Here is a 22982-nt window from a genome sequence, read left to right as displayed (position 1 = left end):
CCCCTTGCTGATTTTGCAGGTTTGCCCACTTACAAAGAATGCAACAATCTACAATTTTAATCATATGTACATTCTAACAGTGAAAGACAGAATCCCAAAGAAAATTCCAGAAAATCACGTCATATGAATTTATAAAAATTGATAACCATCTGATGAGGAAAAACAAGTATATGACCCCCTACCAAACAGCAAGTATTCTGGCTCCTACAAGCCAGTTAGTCTTTCTTTAAGACACAGCCCCAATCCCAACCAATTATCTACATCAAATACACCTGCCTCACCTCGTTACCTGTATAAAAGACACCTGTCAACACCCAAACAACCAGCATCCAACATCACCACCATGGGCAAGACCAAAGAGCTTTCTACGGACATCAGGGACAAGATTGTTGATCTGCACAAGGCTGGGATGGGCTACAAGAGAATCGGAAAGCAACTTGGAGAGAAAAGATCAACTGTCGGTGCAGTTATCAGGAAATGGAAGAAGCACCACACCACCGCCAACCTCCCTCGGTCTGGGCCTCCACACAAGATCTCGCCTCGTGGGGTGTCCCTGATCATGCGGGTGAGGAATCATCCCAAAACCACAAGGGGGGAACTGATGAATCAACTGAAGGCAGCTGGGACCACAGTTACAAAAGAAACGGTTGGTAACACACTACGCCGTCATGGATTGAAATCCTGCAGCGCACGCAAGGTCCCCCTGCTCAAGAAGAAACATGTACAGGCCCGCATGAAGTTCGCCATTCACCACCTGGACGACTCAGAAGAGGCCTGGAAGAAGGTGATGTGGTCAGATGAGACCAAAATAGAACTTTTTGGCCTCAACTCAACTCGTCGTGTTTGGAGGGCAAAGAACACCGAGTACAACCCAAAGAACACCATCCCCACCGTCAAGCATGGTGGTGGCAACATCATGCTTTGGGGGTGCTTTTCAGCCAAGGGGACAAGACAACTCCATCGTATTGAGGGGAGGATGGACGGGGCCATGTATCGTGGAATTCTGGACCAACATCTCCTTCCCTCAGTGAGAGAGCTGAAGATGGGTCGAGGATGGGTGTTTCAGCACGACAACAACCCTAAGCACACCGCCAAAGCAACAAGAGTGGCTGAAGAAGAAGCACATCAAGGTTCTGGAGTGGCCTAGCCAGTCTCCAGACCTGAATCCAATTGAAAATCTTTGGAGGGAGCTTAAAATTCGAGTTGCCAGGCGACAACCTCGGAACCTGAATGATTTGGAGGCTGTCTGCAGGGAGGAGTGGGCCAACATCCCTGCCGAAATGTGCACAAACCTTGTCACCAACTATAAAAACCATTTGACATCTGTGCTGGCCAATAATGGCTTTTCTACAAAATATTAACATGCTGTTTGGTAGGGGGTCAAATACTTGTTTTTCCTCATCAGATGGTTATCAATTTTAATAAATTCATATGTGATTTTCTGGGATTTTCTTTGGGATTCTGTCTTTCACTGTTAGAATGTACATATGATTAAAATTGTAGATTGTTGCATTCTTTGTAAGTGGGCAAACCTGCAAAATCAGCAAGGGGTCAAATACTTTTTTCCCCCCACTGTATGTTCAATGTCAGACATCATTGTTTTTATATTAAAAATGAAGCTAAAGCTAGGTAATATATTTCAGAGGCGATCTTGTTATTTGTTGAAATTCTCTTTACATCCTGACCAAAACCAATAAGTCAAATGCAACAACAAACATGTGTTTTAGGGAAATGGCTTTGGAGGGAGTGGGTGGGACTTTTTCCAGTTCACTTTCAAAAATCTAGTTTTCCCACCATAACCTACCTTAGCTTTAAGCCTGAGAATTTGTTTAGGCAGACAACTCCAGTCCACAGCTACTCTCACATGGCATAGTGTACATCCAGAGTCTCTTATTTGATATATCCTCACTCCTCGCTTGAACCAGAAGTCATTCTTTGTCCCCCATCTTGTTAGGCCGTCTCTGTCAGGACCGGGGCCAGAAACTCAGACGCAGATCAGAATAGGTGCAATGGGAGAATTTATTTAACACAAGTGAGAATAGAGATGTGGTTTGGAGGGGGGTGGTCGTTCCAAGGGTCATGAGGTCCAGGCTCCTAAGCTCAGGGGGTTCCGTGTCACATATCCATGAACTGGCAGGTATTCTGTGGTTGAGACAGAGAGAACACAAGTTAGCATTCAGCACAAGGATTTTGACTAGATGCTGGTAGTTCAGGACAGAAAACAGGCTGACATGTTCATACTGTGTAGTACAACAATCCAGCAGGGGACTGGAAGGTTGAGCTGGTCTTTAAAGGTGAGTTGATTGCAGGATGAGTGTGCTAATTAACAGGATGCGTTGCAGGTGAGTTGACTGGAGCTCCGGTGACCACGCCCACCAGCAGACCCAGAGCATGAGGGAGGAAGCAGAACCAAAACACACCAAGCACAACGCAAACATACCAAAGGGAAAAAGAACTCAAAAATTACGATCACACACATACCAACAGGCAGGTCAGGGTCACGACCGGGGGTTAGTGACAGTCTCAAAGCTCTTATTTGTGTTCAGAGGAGCGAGGAAGGATCTCTGAGGAGCCATGAGCAAGGAAACACGAGAGCAGCCTTAACGGAAATCTTTTTCTGACCAACACGCCATTATTATTATTGGATATCAGTTTTACTCTCAAGTATTATATTTGATTTGTTTCTGATTCACCGTCTAGTTAAAAATCTGTGTTTATTCTAGGTCTGAACGACAAAAAGACCAAAAGCAACGTTCTTCAAGATTTTTCTTTTCATGATCTGTGATTTCCCCATTAACTTTTATCATCAGAGAGTCTGTCTGTCAGCAAGAAACACTTAATTTACACAACAATTTATCATTTCCATTCAGTCACATGAGACTAATAATTCCTGAGCACTGGCTTTGATATTGAGTTTTATTATTTCATTTTCCCTGAAAAAGTTAGCCTAATATACTATGTCCAATGTTCAAAAGACAGCATGATCATATTCTAGGTTATTCAATAATAACTTCATAATGAGATTATCAATAAATAATAATAATTAATAAATAATATAAAGGCATTCTGCCAGTAGAAATGAGTCCTGTGTCTCTGAGCAGGACCTGTTCCTTGACAGTCTCTTCTTCCTTTTCATTATTTCCTCTGTGTTTTGTAGGCTCAGGACCCCCTGCAGACCAGACAGTGGTCATCGAGGAGTTTCGCTATCTGTCCCAAAAGCTCTTTGTGTCTGTGTCTGTCTTTGCTGGGTTGGGGATCCTGCTGGGAATCGTCTGCCTCACCTTCAACATCTACAACAGCAATGTCAGGTACAAAAGCTCACCTTGACTAGACATTGATTGAGATCAACATTAATTTAAAGTTGCACAAATCATTATTTTTATATGAGCAATGGTTGGCGTGTTATGTGTATGGACTGACTTGTGTGACAAACAGATAATTACTACCGAATACTGAGGTATTGGTTTTAGGACCCACAAGCTCTGCTGTCATCAACCTGTGAACAGCAGGCACCTGTTCACAGTACAAAAAAGCTCTAAAAACCCAGTGTACACAACCTGCCCAGCACCAGACAGCAGACACTCACAGTTTGGAGCATGCAGCAGCTAAAGAATTTAATACTGTATATTTATTTTTTGCTAAAGCTGAAAGGAGTGTGAATATTGGACTTAAACCCTTTTCAGAAATGGAATATGTATCATTGCTGGCTTCATCGATCTGTTAAAGAAATGACATTTTGTCATTCAGACATACAGTGGGTACGGAAAGCATTCAGACCCCTTTAAATTATTCACTCTTTGTTTCATTGCAGCCATTTTCCAAAAATCAAAAAAGTTCATTTTATTTCTCAGTAATGTACACTCAGCACCCCATCTTGACAGAAAAAAACAGAAATGTAGCTCTTCAGGCAGTTCCTTTGACCTCATGATTCTCATTTGCTCTGACATGCACTGTGAGCTGTAAGGTCTTATATAGACAGGTGTGTGGCTTTCCTAATCAAGTCCAATCAGTATAATCAAACACAGCTGGACTCAAATGAAGGTGTAGAACCATCTCAAGGATGATCAGAAGAAATAGACAGCACCTGAGTTAAATATGAGTGTCACGGCAAAGGGTCTGAATACTTATGACCATGTGATATTTCAGTTTTTCTTTTTTAATAAATTAGCAAAAATTTCTACATTTCTGTTTTTTTCTGTCAAGATGGGGTGCTGAGTGTACATTACTGAGAAATAAAATGAACTTTTTTGATTTTTGGAAAATGGCTGCAATGAAACAAAGAGTGAAAAATTTAAAGGGGTCTGAATACTTTCCGTACCCACTGTAGGTGTCTTATATATTACTGTTATTACTTCCTTACAGCTTCATGCAGACATGACAGAATATTTAAAGAAATCGACTATAGTCATGCGATGTTTGGCTCTCCTCTTGCACCGTGAGTTATGGTTAGAGGGACGCTCTGTGTCTCTGTTGCTCTGAAACCTCCTCTGACACAGGAGGAGAAGGTTGGGTGGAAGATAAGCAGCCCACATATTTGAAGCATTCAGTAAGAGAGAGTACTATAATACATAAATATAAAATGATCAAAAGATTTCATTAAGTTACACAAATCAGTTTAGAAGTAATATGTTTAAAACCTTTAATAGTCAGGAGAATATTCAATTCATAGTTCACGTGACATGCACTGTGACCTGGAGGGCAAGATAGCGGCTCACATCGGACTCTCTCGTAGAGACGCCGCAAAAGCCATAAAATTTTATTTGGATCACCTCTCAATTCAAGAAAAAGATAGATATGGACACAAACTGCAAGTGTTGGTTACTTGCGATCTATATACATCACCTGTTGTCGTATTTCTGCCGTTAAAAACCGCCAGGTCCCTGCCAGCGCTCGACTGTGGTAATGTTTACATTTACCTTGCAGGGAATCCCTCACCTACCACAGCCCAGGCTTTCTCCTTATCGATTAGTGCATCCAAAAGCACAACAACCATCCAGCATTTTGGCAACGCAAAAGTAACAGTGTATCACTTGCTTCTTGGTTGGCGGCCAGGGGAAAATAATGTCTTTTTTGCTCTCCAAGGGAGCGTTTATCTTGGAATGTGACGTCACGTGAAAACTATGTTGATGGTGTAAAACAGTTGAGTTAGTTAAAAAGACATTTTGGGCCGAACTGAAGGCATTAATCTGTCAACCTTGGTTATCACTTCATAAAATATATTTTTTAAGGACCTACACTGTGCCAGGGACAAAACCTCACCTTTAATATGAATGCATTTTGGACGTGATCTATGTAATATTTACAGAGCTCAGTCTGAATGTTGACGGTGACTCCTGTAAAAATGTATGTATGAGGCAGATTGTTGAATCCACACTTACTGCAGTTTGCATTCCTGACAGACAGCTAACTGGGTGACAGTTTCCCTCTGACAGCAGCAGGATGACAGTAAGAAGCTTTGTGTGAGCACTGGGAGATACAGCCTTTGACAAACACAAATATCCTTCTGTGCATGATAGTGTTGGTGTGTGGGTGTATGTGTACTGTATCAGGCCTGTGCTTTCACTGTGACCCTGAGCTTGAATTCTAAAGTTTTCTGTTTTTCTATTTTGGTAAGAGTGTGTGTGTGTGTGTGTGTATGTGTGTGTATGTGTGTGAGGGGGGGGGGTGGGGGGGGGTTCATCCATTTCATTACTGAGGAGGACCAAAAGTCAAGATAGTCAGCTGCAGTGGCCAATGTATCAACGGAGGGAATGCTCTGAAAGCGGTTACAGGTGCATCTCAGAAATTTAGAATATCGTGGAAAAGTTCATTTTTCCCCACAATTCAAGTCAAAAAGTGATACATTTTATTATAGATATAGATTCATTGCATATAAAGTGAAATATTTCAGCACTGTTTTTTTTTTAATCTTGATGATTCTGCTTTACAGCTCATGAAAATCAAAAATCCATATCTCAAAATATTAGAAAATTATAATAAAGAATGCGTAAAACAGACATGTCAACCTGAGAAGAGCCTTTAATCTCTCAGTCTGGTTCAGTACACACAACAGCAATCATGGGGAAGACTTCTGTCTTGACCGTTGTCCAGAGGACAAACATTGACACCCTCACAAGGAGGCTAACCACAGAAGGTCACTGCTGAAAGGGCTGGCTGTTCACACTGCTGGATCAACGCATATTCACGGAAAGCTGACTGGAAGGTTAAAGTGTGGAAGGAAAAGGTTCACAAGCAACAGGGATGACCTCCGCCTTGAGAGTATTGTCAAGCAAAGCCGATTCAAGAACATGGGGGAGCTTCACCAGGAGTGGACTGAGGCTGGAGTCAGAGCATCAAGAGCCACCATGCACAGACGGGTCCAGGAAATGAGCTACAAGTGTCTCATTCCCACAGTCAGGGATGTTTTGGTGTGCCACGTCATCTGCTGGAGTTGGTCCGCTGTGTTTTAGCAAGTCCAGAGTCAATGCAGCGTCTACCTGGAGATTTTAGAGCTTTATGGAGATACTGATTTTCTTTTCCAGCAGGACCTGGCGCCTGCCCACAGGGCCAAAACCACTAGGAACTGGCTTGCTGACCATGATGTTACTGTGATTGGCCAGCCAACTCCCCTGACCTGAATCCCATAGAGAACATATTGTCAAGAGGAAAATGAGAGAAACCAGACCAACAATGCAGACGAGCTGAAGGCCACTGTCAGAGCAACCTGGGCTTCCATCACACCTCAGCAGTGCCACCCCAGAGGAAAATTCCTTTGCTTAGAATAGTCTTTTCTTTAACTCTTGAGAAAGCACTAAGATCTCAACTGTATATCTTTTTCAGATCACTTCATTCTGAATTGTTGCTCCTAAAACCCCCTTAGGAGAAAAGATGAGATAAGGAGAGATTGAGTTTTTGAGACTTGGGTAAGAATAATGGATACTGAATTTAGATTACAATCATTGTATCTTTTTGAGTTCATTAATGTCTTGCCTATTGCTCCTAAAAAGCAGTTAGGAGCACTAGGGAGATGTTAGTGAGTTTGATTGTATTACGTTCTATACTTAGAGAACTTTTCTGGAGACTTGTCCTGAGCTGGATTTGAACCCCAGTCCTGCTGTTTAAAGGGGAACAACATAGCCCCTTCGCCATCTAACTACAACAAACAGTCAACAACTGATTGTCCTTAAATATAGTACAATTTTCCTTCCTATTCAAAAGAGGAGAAAAACCATAGCCACAAGTTTACTCAAGTAAAGGTATAAAAATATTCCATAGTGAATGTACTATCAAAAGTAAAAGTGCTCATCCTGTATGACATTGTTGTATCTCAGTTTTTGCGTGCATTCAATCCTTTTTAATCTCTGAACATCATGTCAAAGTGGTGGTTATGCTGGCTGTGACTACTTAAAAAAATTGGAAAACATGAAATTTTAATGGAGACTTGAATTAGACTTATTTAAGATAATTTAGAGATCTCTTGTTTTGATCAGAGTAAGACATAAATGAGATTATATATGTTTTTTTCTGAGCTGAATTTGAGAAGTAGGAGAAAAAGCCTTTGGTCTCACCTTAGTTTTAAAAATAGCTCATTTGTGTCTAGGAGAAATGAAGGAAACAACTATGAGATCTATTCTTGGATTTTGCTTTCCTATGGGACAGGCTGTTTGCCTCCATGCCACGCTGCATTGATGCAGTAATTGCAAAATGCAAAAGGAGCCCTGACCAAGTACTGAGTGCCTTTTTCTGAACTTTCAACTTTTCAGAAGGTCAACATGTCTGTATTACACATTGTTTATAATAATATTTTGAGATATGGATCGCTGTAAAGTGTAATTAATACTTCTGTGTCGAATGGACGGCGTAGGCTACGGGGCTACACAGAGGCTATGCCATCGCCTGACGTGCACTTCCTCAAAAATGTAACTACACGTCAAGTTGCCTCCGAGTCTATGGCGTAGCTACGCACGTAGACCCTACGCAGGAGTATAAATCAAGCTTAAGCAGTGCAAATGTCAGTTGGTATGTGAGCACAGATAGCAGTCAAGATGTCAGTTGAATTTTAAGACCCCAAAGAATTTTTAATCAAGTAAGGTAAATCAGTTGAAAGCAGTTAAACGATTGAAGTGTCAGTTGAGTGACTTTCTTGTGACTTTCAGGACCAACATTGAAAAAGGAGACTTGATGTTCACTGTGACTGGTGACCCTATCTCAATCCAGTTTCAACAAGCACATTTAAAGCACACTGAAACCAACTGCCTGGGTGTAGGACATGAATGTAAAAACTTGGGTTTAAAAATGGCATCATTTCAAGGAATCAAGGCCATTTATTTGTCCTTTTACAACAAATGCTTGCTCAATGAAATAGCCCCTTCATGCTACACACATAGAACATATATGCAAATATTACAATTTAGAAAAGAATAACAAAATAAATAAAACGATATACAATAAATGAAGCACTCTTTGTCAAGCTGTTAATGTCATCGAAAGGTTAAAGTGTAAGCAATGAAAGCAAGGTAATGATAGCTGAATGACTCTCTTGTTGCTTAGGGGACCAAAATTCAAAAACAGTAAATATTATGTATATATTTCCTAACACCTGAGTTGAATAAGTATTACTTTTTTCACAGGCAGCAATTGTTTTCCATTCCTTTCACTATGGTATGAGTGTATTGTTTGTGTATGCGTTTGGTTATGATTATGTATATATGAAGGTTATCTCCATTTCTTTGCTCCAGGTACATTCAGAACTCTCAGCCATACCTTAACAACATGACTGCAGTGGGCTGCATGATGGCTCTGGCTGCTGTCTTCCCTCTGGGCATCGATGGCCTTCATGTCCAAAGGAGACAGTTCCCCGCCGTTTGCCAGGTACAATTTGAAAGTTGCTCCAAACACAGTGATTTAATTTCAAATTTAAAAACTGACATGACTGTGGGAGGTAGTGATTCAATGCTTTCCATTTTGAAATTGCCATTAGTTTTGCAGGTGATTATTTTTGACTGTTTCACTTCTTTATTGAAGGGACTTTTGTTGTCGTTTATGGACTGGCACTTTTATTCTTAGTCTTGACCTGGCACTGACAAAAGTTTAGTCCTATGCCTCTTTGAAGCTTTGGTTGTGGACTTCTTCAGCTAGAGACAGCACCTTAGCGAGGCCAGCTAAGCTAGGATTGTTTTTACCGAGGTTGCTGTTGATAACTGGCCTCTAAAACATCTTCCACCGTGACAGTGTGTGGACATTCCTCTCCTGCATTCTCACTGTTGCAAGACAACTTCAGACAGCTGAAGCAGGATAAACCCAAGTCCCATGCCTGCTCCACTCCCTGCAACTTAGATTCATGGGTGCTAGTCAAGAGCGGCAAAGGTTGTGCTAAATGCTCCACCTGACCGCTTTCATTTGAAGCTCTCCAGCTGAGAAATAAATTCCGAGCGCTGGACAATGGATGAACCGGTGAGGCTCCAGCTGGGTGACCATCCATTTTCTGCCCAGACCTCCTCATTTGTTATATTATGAGACCTCACCAAGATAACATAACAATGCTGAACAAAACTACACCAAAATATATTAAAGTTTTAATAGATGAGAGGCAAAACAAAAGTTTTAAAGATCCATTTTAAACTATAGAGCACTACTACTAATGAACATTAAAGGAAATAGTGAATGTAGCCTATTATGTGGGCCTGACAAACAGAAACTAAAAAAAACTAACTAATATACTACTACTAGTAATTACTAATATAATAATACCATAAATTACTTATGTCATTACAATTATTATATTATATTATAATGATAAACACTCTCCTACATAGGCAATATATTTTTTGTTGTGCAGTAGTTATTACCTTAAATACATACATAATCTGCCACAAGGATACTTTCAATGTAGCATATTCACATCTAGTTTATCCCTTTACCAGCACGCTTTTCATTCCATCCAAAGCTACGAGAATTTTTCAACCACCACCTATGATACAGTGACCCAGAGATTACTTAATAAATAGTGTCATATTTGTCCATACAGTGATTTTACAAGCAACCCATCACATCCACATGCTGCCACACAGCATTTGACTCAAATACTGTCAGGGTTCGTGTGTGGTGAAGCAGGTTGTAGGACCCAAATGCAGGACACAGAGCTGAGCAGGTATAGTTCAATGGTTTTAATTAAACAAAAGGCGAGCACACTTGCAACAGAGTGGCTGAATCCAAAATCCAAAGATGAACGTAGAAAACCAACAGAAAATCCAGAACGAGAATAATCAAAAATACCAGGAACTAACAGGGAACAGGCAGGTAACAGGACACGAGACAGAGCATACCCACACAACAAAACACTGCACACAAGGTAATGACCCCACAAGGACAAGACCGAAACACCAGGTATATATACAGGGACTAACGAGCAGGGAGGGAGCAACACAGGTGACAGACATGAGGCTAACGAGACACAGGAAGGCAGGGAGACAGCAGGGAAAACAGAGAGAGTAGTAGGCAGGCAGATTACTGAGGGGGAAAAGCCAAAACACATATAAATAAACTAATACAAGCGGACAGATCACAAATAAACTAACACCAACAAGGAACACAGACAGAAGCTAAGGTAAAACAGAACTCGGATAGACATGGGGCAACATGAATAACCAACAAAGACAGAAACACACATGTTACAAAGTGCCAGAACCTAAAAGAGAGAACTAGAACACAGAGTACAGAGGAGACTAACCCAAAAATAATGTAAACAAGAACTAAGAGTGAATACTAAAACAGGACTAAGTACAAGGACACGAGACAAGACACTAAGTAAGATGTGGATGAATAATAATAAAGGCAACACAGAGTAACTGGACACAAGAAATAACTGAAACTCAAAACACAGACTAACTATATAACAGATACTGGACACAGGACAGAACCCAAAACAATAAGACAGATACTAAACAGACTATAAATAACATGACTGACTGAAAACAACCAACTGACCAAAACAGAACAGACACGCTCACAGTGTGACAAATACCATAAGTCAACAAACATCTGATAACAATATAAGATTATTTTATTATATATTTATTATTTATTACTATTTGCTCAACTAAGGCAACAAAAATGGCATTGATTTAAATGTAATTTGTCCTCCTGTTCACCTTATTATGAGAATAAATTGCACTGCATTCTTTTGCAAAAACCTCCGCTTGTGTTTATTATCCAAAATGATGTTTTTTTGTGCACTGCAAATGATCTTAAATTATGTTTTTTATTGCGTACTTCAGGGTCAATCAATCAAACAGGTTATGGTTTATTCAGAAAGGCTTTCATCTGTTTGGCAGATGAACTAATATTATTATATATAATAAGTTTTATTGGCACACAAGGTAATATTTTGATTTATTTTACACAATAGTATCCAGTTTAAACGTTTTATCCTCCTGCCATGTACATCGCCGTTTCTCATTTCTCTAGTTTCCAGAGGGCCTGGGAATATCAAAATATGCAAAATCAGAGGGCCCCTGGGGATAGCCATGTCTCAGTAATCATAAAAAGTCGAGACCATTAGAAACAACAAAATCATTAATGATAAAAGACCTTTTACCTATAGATGACACATGAGGCCGGCAGGGGGAGCTAGCGGGAGGAACAGTGCTCTGAGGTGCCACTGTAGGCGATATTCTTTTTGCTAGGATCATGTTGCAACTGCTGTAGCCCCAACATTTAACATTTTTCAATGCCAGTGGAGAGTAGCGTAAGTGAAGACTACATTAAGGCTCAGTGATCTGCTGCTTTTCAGTGACAGACATCTAACAAATCTCCATTGTAAACTTTCTGCTCATTGTGATCTCTTTCACAGGGAATGAAAGAACCATAAATATGGAAACTGCAAGGCAGTAGTCTCCTATTCAGTAGTTACATGGATGTAACCTCTGGTTGGCTTACCCTAATGTTCTTACCCTAACCAACCCAACCAACAAAGGAAATGAGCACTAGCCAGTCAGAGGCAGAGTAGGGCGAGGCATGGCTTAATGATCCTAGGAAAAACATTTGGCCCACCATACGTGGAGATGGAGATTCCGGAGAGGGGGTGTAAGATGATAAACTGAGTTGATGTGGGGCGTGCTACAAGTTAGCCGCTAGCATCCAGCTACCCAGCCTGAGTGGACTCTTTCATTCCCAGTTGGCACACCGAATGCCTGCTCCTGCACTTTGTAACTTGGGTTGAGCATGTACAATATTCCCAGAAAAGTGGGTAATGCTTTACGGCACTATTGCACTATAGCACTACGTCACACACCATTTAGAAGACACAAACTCATTTTCCTCAGTATGTGTCAATTGCATGTGATGATCTTACTGCACATTACTCCAGTGATTAAATAGTCATAACCATTTTAAGTTAAGTTTTCCAGTTCAGGTAAAAGGTTTGATATGGCAGTGTTTAAATCTGTGTGTCACAGCAATCCTTTTGAATTTGAGGTCGAGTATTTTTCTTATCAGGCATCTGACAAAAGGGTGTGTTATTTTTATTATTATTATTAATAATAATACAACAGCAGTGTAGGATATTAGACTAATAAAAAATACACCACTATTATCATTACTCTAATTATCTTTATGTGTGTCTTTTTCAGGATGTTAATTGAATAAAATATTTAAATATTAAGGACACAAGCTTTTAATATTTATTTTGGATAATTTAATTGTTATATTTATTTAGATAAGCTGTTGCTTTAAGCTCTTACCTTTTCTCGTGTTGGCAGTTGTCTGATTCTTGTCCCCCACAGTAGGCAGATATACAGTATCACTGCAGTATTACACAGAGGATAGTCAATTCAATTCAATTCAATTCAATTTTATTTATATAGCGCCAAATCACAACAACAGTTATCTCACAGCGCTTTTCATAAAAGAGCAGGTCTAGACCGTACTCTGTGATGATATTTACAGATTGGTAAGAGATAGACAGCCTCAGAGAAGCTTGTTTTCAATTCAAGGTCATTCTTAAAAGGCTGTTAAACTCAAATCAAGCACTGCTTAATGATGGAGAATGACTGAAGGTCTAATTTGATTAATGTCTTCTATATATTAATCAGTTTAATTATGAAATCTTTAATTTCTTTTCTTCTAGTTTCGCCTATGGCTGCTTGGTCTAGGTTTCAGCCTTGCTTATGGCAGCATGTTCACCAAGATCTGGTGGGTCCACACCGTCTTCACCAAGAAGGAGGAGAAGAAGGATAAGAGAAAGGTAAATGTGACAGGGATTTAAACCTGAGGATTTATGTTCCAGGAGTGAACAATTAAGTCCACCCAACGCTTTTCTTCCATGCCAAAGTTATGCTTTACTTAATCATCATTCCTTTCAAGGGCAAGTTCCACGGCCAGAGATGATTTTTACATTTACTCCCTCCCCTGCTTCTATAGTTGGCCCAAAGTGGGATAGTTGGCCTTCTACTTGAACTTGAGCATTGTGTAGCATTTATTTGTCATGCTGCCTGGCCAGTGAACACCTACAATTGGTGGAGAAGACTTCCCCTATTTTTCCATTGCCTACCTCTTTCTTGCCTCCTCTCCTGTATGTAAAAGGACATGTCAGACAGGACGTCTTAGAGTGAAGGCAACCATCTTCCCGACAGAGACACAGCACATTTCAGAATATTTATCAATATCTTTAGTTGAAGAAAGCCTATCAGGTGGGATTATTTTATCAAAGGTTGTGTCAAAACTGACTGAACTCATTTTAACTCACTTAATGGTCATGCTGCAGCGGCTGTGGCCCTTCTCTTTGAGGATGGAAGACATGCTGCTTCATCATCAACATTTTTCAATGCCATTAAAGACAACATTAAGGAAGTTGAAGAAAGGCTCAGTGATCTGCTGCTTTTTAGTGACACAAGTCTAACAAAGTGTAAACCACTGTAAACCGTCTGCTGAATGAAAGAACTGTGAACAGGGAAATTGCATGGCAGTAGTCTCCCATTCAGTATATGGATGAAACTCCAGTTCCGTAAGTGAAATGAAAAATGAAATGAAATGAAAGAACATAAACACAGTTACTATGTTGAATATAATTAGATATTCCTTGATCACATACGATACATCCATCTATTGTATCTACAGAAGGACTGCCATAACCCCTTGTGGCAAGTATAAACCCAGCTTTAGGCTTAGGGAGATTACCTGGGAGAGTGGTATGGTTAGAGATAAGCAATTGAGAGTAAAAACTAAACATAACTAAGACCGAGATTTATGATTTATCAGAGACCTTTTCAAACATTATGTTCTGGCTTCACAAGAACCAAGACCTCAAGGATGAGGCCACTCAGTGGTTGGGTTAGCAAATGTATGTTAGTTAAACTTACCCTCATCAGATTAAGTTTTTCAAAGGGAGATGTCTCAACCGGGGGCGGGAGGCAACCCTGAAAGAGGTCATATTATGCTTTTGGCTTTTTCCTTTCTTTTAATGTGTTATATAACTTTATGGGGATATAATAGGTTTGCAAAATGAAAAAGCCCAAAGTTAACCCCAAAGACAGTTCCCATCTCCCAAAGAAAACACTGCTCTGAACTGCCTGAAAACAGCCTTTTCTTCCGTAACCATATTGCGTCACTTTGTACCACGTCTCATAATGCTCGCCTAGCGGCTAGTCAAGAACGCCCCCAAAATTCATCCAATATGAATTTGATCTTCTAGAGATACTCAGTAGGTAGTTCCATTATTCCCTCCACAATGAGCCCCCGGGTATTGCCTCCTAATAAGGACTAGCACGCCTGCATAGTTGATAAGTTTCACAAGAAATAAGGACAAAAAGAGCCGAAGTCGTCTAAATTATAGTGTATAGTGCAGGATGCCAAACACTTGCCCAATTACACTCACAGAGGAGGGAGATATAGAGGTAAACAACCATAGGAAAAAGAGTACTGCTGCAACCGGAGCTGTGATTGTGTGGATGGACAGTGTAGATCATTGTGTGGTGCTAGACCAGGATAAGATACCACTGCTACCTTGGCATCTTTTAACACATTCATTCCAACAACCAACAAGCTTCTTGTGGAATAATGCAACAAAATCAATAACAACTTTGTAGTGTTAGGCCTGTTACCGCACAATCTTTCTTTCTTTAAAGCCAAATACATAAAGGAACACCTTTATTTAGTGATGGAGTCTGGGAGCTGTGCGCTTTCATCTGTATGGCTTCTTTGTCTCTTTTCTCATCGTGGCCACTGTTTTGAGTGGAGTTCCAATTGGCCTCATTTAGTAATGGATCTTATTTTTTATTTATTTTTTTTTCAGCTTAGTCTAGTTTATTTATGGGTTCTTAAGTCACTCCCCCACAAAATCAGAAAGAGAGGATCTGTGCTTTTTTCTGATTTCTCTCCATACTGCTGTATTGACCACCACCCCCTGTTTCCCAGCAGCACCTGGAACCATGGAAACTCTACGCAACTGTTGGTGTTCTGCTCGGCATTGATATCCTTTCTCTCATGATCTGGCAGATTGTGGATCCTTTACATATCACAGTGGAGGTATGATCATCCATTCTGTTTGTTATTTATTTATTTGTTATTTATTTATAACTTGCCAGACATTATACACTTTTAGTTTCTCTTAAAAACGAATGCATTTATGAGGATAACCATATATCTAATACTGTATTTGGTGTGTCTAACAAATAACTGGGTTGACTGTGGAGAAATTGAAAAAGTAATAAAGCAAGTAGAAGGTAGTAGAAGTTATGAAAGCCTGTGCCTGTCAATATTACTGTACACAGCAAACATTTAGCATTTTGCATAATAAATTACATTGTTTGAAATTTGTCGACATTTTCTTCCACTTGACTTATTGTTTAATCTATTAATTGTTTTGATACCTTTTCATTTTGGTAGTAATTACGCATTTCCACACATGAAAATGAACATTTTTCATTCAAAATTTTATTTTAAATTTCATTTAATGATTTCATTTCAACATAGCCATAAAATTTATTTTGCATAAATTCAAATTGTTTTTATTTTAATTGCTGTTGAAGTTGTGGCTGTTCTTCACCTGTGTCTTCTTGTTGGATGTATGTGCACAGAAATTCACCAGAGAAGCCCCTAAAGGAGACCTGGATGTTTTGATCCAGCCTTTACTGGAACACTGCAGTTCACAAAAGATGAACACTTGGCTGGGTGAGTGGAACACCAACCAAATCTTGCATCACTACTAAATTCTCTATATCTCTGCATCCCCGTTTCTACACTGAACAAAATTATAAACACAAATAGTGTTGCATTTATAATTTTGTTCAGTGTATATGACACAATGCCAATTGTTCTGCAGCAGCATGGTTAATTTCATGAATTATTCTAAAACTGCAACAAAAAAGACTTTGAGGTGAGATTGTTTTGTCAAGTGCTGTTTCCAACGTAAAGAATGAACTGGGCTGCACAGGCGAATCACAGGAGAATGAGAGATTACAAATTCATCACAAAGTCCTGCCTTTCTGCCTATCTTTTAAAACCAAACTGCCTTTCTTTCCATAACTAATAGCTCATTGTTTTAGCCCCTGATAATGCAGATTCATTAGCAATTGATGAGAACAATAAAAGTGAAAAAAAAGGGTGACCAAGTGTTACTTATGATACATCACAAACAAGTCTCAAGTCATGGTAATTCTGTAGGCTAGGAAAGTTAGGTGTAACATAGGCTTTAGAAAATGTAAAATCACTGGTATAGACTTTTAATGTGAGAATTTACTCAACAAGTTCTTTACAGTTTTTCTCAGTCACTTTTCACTCTTTGCATTTGTCAGATCAGAACTGAAATTCTCAAAAGTAATTGTTCAACCTCCACATCATCTCGTCACTTGTGCACATCATAAAAGCACTTTCTCATTGTTTTGAACAAATTGCAAATGCTTTGACACACTGATGCAAATGATTATGTACAATTGTCTGCTGTTTCCTACATTATCAATTGCTTATGTCATGCTGATCACAATGTATCAGTCTCTGTTGAATAATCTTACCCCCCAAAACATCTAGGCATAAGTTCATTGCATTAGTCACTACATGCAAAATGGTTGAACACGTTTTCAAAAATCAAAGTTAAAATACTTTATTCATATCCTTTGCCTACAAGTATATACTGTAGCTAAATGAAATGTTGTTTCTTAAGGACCATAAACAAAGTAAGAATAGACCACAACAACATCACAATTGCAACACTCAGACCAATACTCAATACCAGTAAACAGTAACAATACACAGTGAGAATTAATATATATATATATATATATATATATATATATATATATACAGTTTGATTAGTGTATTGTGTGTATTATCCTCTTCAGCAAAATTGTTATGAAGAGATTGGGGGGAATCCAATCACACATTTCCCAACGGCTATTTCAAAGGTTCAGAAAGCCGTCAGGAAATGTGCAACATTACATGGATTCCCCTGAATGAAAAGGTCTTTCCTCTGCCTGGGAATGATAGGGAAATGACAAGTCCATAGGTTGATGGATGTGGACCAAGAACGCACACCAAACGCTGGAAGGAACAGAGTCCAGCACATGCTTTACAGTAATGTGAGCATTTGAAACAGTCTTTTCATAAGAACTTTGTTGAAGAGGATTATGAAAAATATGAAAAAGAAAAACTTCAGTTAGGATTGAACACACAACCTTGAACCTATAAGTTCTGTGCTCTACCAAGTGAGCTAACCAATGATACAGCAAACTGCATTATAATTACCATTATGGTTATCTCGAAACCACGAGAAAATTATCCCGTTATCACAGGAAAACAGAGTAAAAGAATATTTGATTAGGGCTTCCGTATGTATATAAATGAGTGTATATATAGATAGACATTCTATACATGTCTATTTGAATTTTTTTGTAAATGTGCCCTGAATTGATGAAGGTATCTGTTGTGATGTGGAAGACAATCTGTGATAAAACAGACCGGAACGTCAGCCAAAGAGATGTACTGTATCCCATGCAACAGTTCTGTCTCTTTCTTTTCTTCTTACAATGACATGCTCTGTCAAGAAATTATAGTACGAACAGTAAAAGCATAGCTATGATTCCTGTCCTCTCTCCTGCAATGTATAACTTTGTACTGGTGAAAATGATATATGCCAGACAAAAAAAGTGCAGCCTTGTGCATTTTCAATCATTGTCATCAAAATCTTAGCCAAAGTGTACATCAGAAAATACTTTCAGAGTACACTGTTATATTGACAAGATGGCTAAACATTTTGACTTGCTTGTTCATAAACGAGAAACAAGGACTTGTTGTTCCGGTGGCACTGACAAGTTTAATGACATAAAGATTTGCTTTTGAGAGATAGACTAAGGATTTTGAGCAAGTTAAGGGCTTTTGCAGGTAATCCACTGTGTTGTGCTGTTTGTACTACCTGTTTCGAGAAATGCACTTACTATTATGCAAATGTTAAGGATGATTTGAGAAATGCTCCAAAGCGACTGAGAAAAACTGTAAGTACTGTGTGAAATGTGCAGCAGTACAAACAGTTCCACCATTCCTCACAGGTGCCATCTTGTCCATCTCTTTAGGTGTGGTGTACGGTTATAAAGGCTTACTGCTGCTGCTCGGCATCTTCCTGGCCTATGAGACCAAGTCCATCTCCACAGAGAAGATCAATGACCACCGAGCTGTGGGCATGGCCATCTATAATGTTGCTGTGAGTTCACTTAGGGGTGTGTGTGTGTGTGTGTGTGTGTGCGCATATTCTAAAGCCTATGACTTACAGGGAAGATTCGGCACCCACCTCCATCCCAGCCCACTACAGCCCTGACCAATTACCCGCTTGGTGAAAATGTTCTGAGGGTCCACATCCTCACTGCCTCTGCCTCTCTCAGTTGCATTCCTTCTGTAGAATGTTTCCTCGTCCCTAATATTGTCTGCACACATAATTTACCTTTACCATCAATATCTATTGGACACCAATGCATAACATTTGAAAACATGTTGTTTCCTCACTGTTTTTGGCCTTTCACAATTGACGTTTTTGTAAACACTGGCCTCTGTTCCACTACCCAGCCTGCTTCTGGCTAAAGCCCGATCACAGGACTCTCAATCAGAGACTACTGTACCCATATTTGTCAGAGACCTTCATCACAACATCACGGATCGTACCCCCATGAAAAATGTTTGATTTCCCTGATCCATATGCTGTATGTGCATATTAAGATGTTTGAAATTCACAATACAGGACACCATCTACTTTGTTCTCCTATTCACTGTCTGTCGCGTACTCTGTGACCGCTCACACGATTCCTGAAAAACCTGTTTAGTAAAATGATATACAACTTTCAAAGTGGGTTAAAATCAACGGCAGCTGGACTTGGATCAAGATCCTTGAAGACGTTTAGCCTTTCATCTTCAGTTCAGAACTGAAGAAGCCATAGATGACTATGACCTGGATTACGGAGAATCTCCACAGACATATATACACCTTTATTTCATCTTCTTGGTTGAGTTTGTTAGTCAAAGACCCACATGTTCAATAAAGATTTTCTAGTAACGACAAGATCATCCACTTCACCACCCACCCACCCACAAGCAACAACGTTAATCAGATGAGCAAGTCGGTGATCTTGGCATTATAAAATATCTTTTCCACACCAAAGTAAAGTTATTTTTAGGCGATTATTTCATGACTTTCATTTTACCTTGGAAAAAATACAGAAGTCTGTACCTCAGTATCAATTCTCAACACCAACAACACCAATATATGTGGCAAGCGATCCAGAGCACCACAGGCTACAAAAGCAGGAGATCCTCCAGCATGTGTGAGGCCACATTACCAGATGAACTTAACACCTTTTATGCTCACTTTGATCTCCTCAACAAGAAGTCAGCTGGAAAGTCTACTCCAGCTCCAGAGGACTGGCCCCTGTCAATATCCACAGCAGATATGAGGAGAGTCCTGCTGAGAGTGAATATGAGTAAATCAGCTGGGCCTGATAACATGCCCTGTGGCTCTCACCCCCATTCTGATGAAGTGCTTTGAGAAACTGGTTCTTCAGTACAACATCCCAGCCAGCCTGGACCCTCACCAGTTTGCTTTCAGAACCAAGAGATCCTCAGAGGATGGCATCTCCACTGCCCTCCACTCAGCCCTCACACACCTTGAAAATAACAAAGCAAGACATGTTTATTTCTATAGCACATTCCAACAACAAGTGCTTTACAAAAAAAACAAAAGGCAACACCTACATCTTAATGGTGTTTGTTGATTTGAGCTCAGCATTCAACACAATCTCCTCCAGGAAACTGATTGGTAAACCCAGCACTCTTGGCTTGAGTACCACACTCTGCAACTGAATACTGGACTTTGGAAGATCATTGGTACCCATCTCCCGAGCATCAGTGATATCGGTGAGGTGAGGTGCCTGCAGAGCCCAAAGGATACTAAAGGACAGTACCCACCCAGCCACAGCCTGTTCACCCTGCTGCCTTCTGGGAAGAGAGAGAGAAATTTCAGCTGCCGCACCACCAGACTGCAGAGCAGCTTTTTCCCCCAGGCTGTGAGACTCCTTAACTTCACTTCATTCTTCTCACTCCATAAATAAATTACACTGAACTTTCCGTTATGCTGGATTTGCACATGACCATAACACTACCTTTTATAATACGGTATATATATATAAGTAACTGCATATTGGGTTTTTTTCTACTCTAATTTTAGATAGCTAAATATGTTCTGTGTGTGTAGCATGAAATGCAGCCCTGTGTTGTAGAATGATAAATAAATGTACCTTGTACATTGTATGTAGTGAGCAGGATATTTTCCATCCATCCATCGTCAACCGCTTATCCTGTGTACAGGGTCGCGGGGGGGCTGGAGCATATCCCAGTTGACATTGGGCGAAAGGCGGGGTACACCCTGGACAGGTCGCCAGTCCATCGCAGGGCGAGCAAGATATTTTACAGTGTAAAAATAAACTTGTCAGTGCTGTGACAAGCAAAAACCAGTATATATTATTGGATGTTTGATTTTTCAGTTGAACTTTAAGAGAGAGTAATGCTATTTCTAAAATCCCTTTGCGTTCTGTCTGTCTACATGTTTAGCACAAGTTTACTTGTTAACTTAGTTCAGGAACCGGGCCACGCCTCAACCACCCCTGTAATCACCTGTCAAACCCTTTTAATACCAGGTCTACCTATCCTGCTCAGTTTGTCTTAACCCATCCTCCCTCTGTTCATCCAAACCCACATCCCTTCATCCCCTCTTCCCTCCTCCCCTCATTCCTTAATCCCTTCACTGCCCAACCCCACACCTCTTCCAATTAAATCAGGTGCAGAAATGGAATGACTGTGACCAGGAATAATTGACAATCTACCCTCAAGTGTTCAAAAACATCACTGCTCTCTGTCTATAATTAGCTAAACCTGTCTCAGAGCCAGAAAAAGTAGTCAAATGTTCAGCTTTCTAATGTGCATTTAAGAACAAGAAGTACTTTCACTGCAAACCAAGTATTCTGCTCTGCATAACAATTTAAATTTAAATAACGGCGTGAGGCATTTGCTGCTGGTTTGAAGTGTCACTCTCTTTCCAGCCGATCACACACACACACACACACACACACAGGCGTGTGCTCAAAGTGGCTTTTTAATCAGCAACATCTCCAGTATGGGTGACTTTGTGATTTTCATTCCCCTCGTCGCATTTTAATTCATCTCAGAGGATTATCCATTATGCACTGAACCCAATTTAAGCCTAAACTGAGTGGGTGAAATGCAAATTGATACGGGGAAATAATCTGCATGTGTTTGCTGTTTTTCCTCTCTTCCCCCTGCTTTGGTCTGTATTTCATGAATGCATGGCCATTCAGATGCCCCCCTCTCTCTCTAAATCAAATCAGTTTGATCCTAGCACTGCTGTCCGCAAAAGTTGGTTAGCCCTGGAATCTAGAGGATGTTTTAGATGTAGAAGTGGCTGTAGGCTCATTTTGGAGCAGGAAATGTCCGATAATTCTTAGGTATTTCTTTGGGAGAAAGTAGTTCCAATAAAAACCATTCACAGTGGGCTGCCATCAGCCAGCCCCATTATAAACTTCCCTGTTTTCGCTGATCACTTGCCAGACAGTCTTTGTGTGTTCATCGTTCTTCAGCATTTTCCAGTGTCAGTTTCTATGGATTTTGGACTTCCCTACTTGGATATGTTATGGTAGCGTGTTGTGCTGCTCTCGCTAAATACCAGTTACATTTGTTAGATTACAATTCAATTCAATTTTATTTATATAGCGCCAAATCACAACAACAGTTATCTCACAGCGCTTTTCATAAAACAGCAGGAGGAGAGGGCAGGAGAGGAACAGAGAGAAAAGGAGAGGGATGGAAGGAGAGAGAGGGGAGGGAGGCAGCCTACACAATACACACAGAGGTACAGACAGTAAAGGTGATGTTGCTATAGACTTATGGTCGTGATGTTAATGATTATAATAACAATAAGAATAATAATAATAGGACTAGTAACAGTAGTTAGAGGGTGCCGAGCAGGAACATGGGGGCAGCAGGTGACCCGCAGCCACAGATCCAGACTCCACAGCTCCAGAGCCAGAAACACCTGCAGGAAGTGATAGGAGGAGAGAGGAGAGGGACGAGAAAGCACAAGACTACCGGAAAGGGGAGAAGTCGAGTTAGTAACATGCAATAATGGGATAAGGTTGCATACAGAGGGAGAGAAAGTAGAGGAGAGAGGAGCTCAGTGCATCATGGGAAATCCCCCGGCAGTCTAGGCCTATAGCAGCATAACTAAGGGATGGTTCAGGACTCACCTGAGCCAGCCCTAACTATAAGCTTTATCAAAGAGGAAAGTCTTAAGCCTACTCTTAAATGTGGAGATGGTGTCTGCCTCCTGAACCCAAACTGGAACCTGGTTCCACAGGAGAGGAGCTTGATAGCTGAACGCTCTGGCTCCTAGTCTACTTTTGGAGACTCTAGGAACCACAAGTAACCCTGCATTCTGGGAGCGCAGTGCTCTGGTGGGG

At 40.3% G+C, this 22982-nt stretch overlaps 2 protein-coding genes across 2 annotated transcripts in view; both read left to right on the top strand.

Moving 5' to 3' along the window:
- LOC123976309 (ankyrin repeat and MYND domain-containing protein 2-like) overlaps positions 1-22982 on the top strand; it is an 817726-nt gene that overhangs the window by 575762 nt on the left and 218982 nt on the right. The gene's annotated exons all lie outside the window — the stretch shown is intronic.
- The window catches only part of gabbr1b (gamma-aminobutyric acid (GABA) B receptor, 1b), an 84912-nt gene that overhangs the window by 51000 nt on the left and 10930 nt on the right, over positions 1-22982 (top strand). Inside the window, exons 10-15 of the mRNA XM_046058345.1 lie at positions 3158-3308; positions 8718-8850; positions 13106-13222; positions 15394-15501; positions 16053-16146; positions 18540-18667. Coding sequence (XP_045914301.1) covers positions 3158-3308; positions 8718-8850; positions 13106-13222; positions 15394-15501; positions 16053-16146; positions 18540-18667 — 731 coding nt within the window. The remainder of the gene's footprint in view (positions 1-3157; positions 3309-8717; positions 8851-13105; positions 13223-15393; positions 15502-16052; positions 16147-18539; positions 18668-22982) is intronic.

The sequence above is a fragment of the Micropterus dolomieu genome, linkage group LG09 (genome assembly GCF_021292245.1).
Source record: "Micropterus dolomieu isolate WLL.071019.BEF.003 ecotype Adirondacks linkage group LG09, ASM2129224v1, whole genome shotgun sequence".
Taxonomy (NCBI): Eukaryota; Metazoa; Chordata; class Actinopteri; order Centrarchiformes; family Centrarchidae; genus Micropterus; species Micropterus dolomieu.
This window is presented reverse-complemented; position numbering and strand designations above follow the sequence as displayed.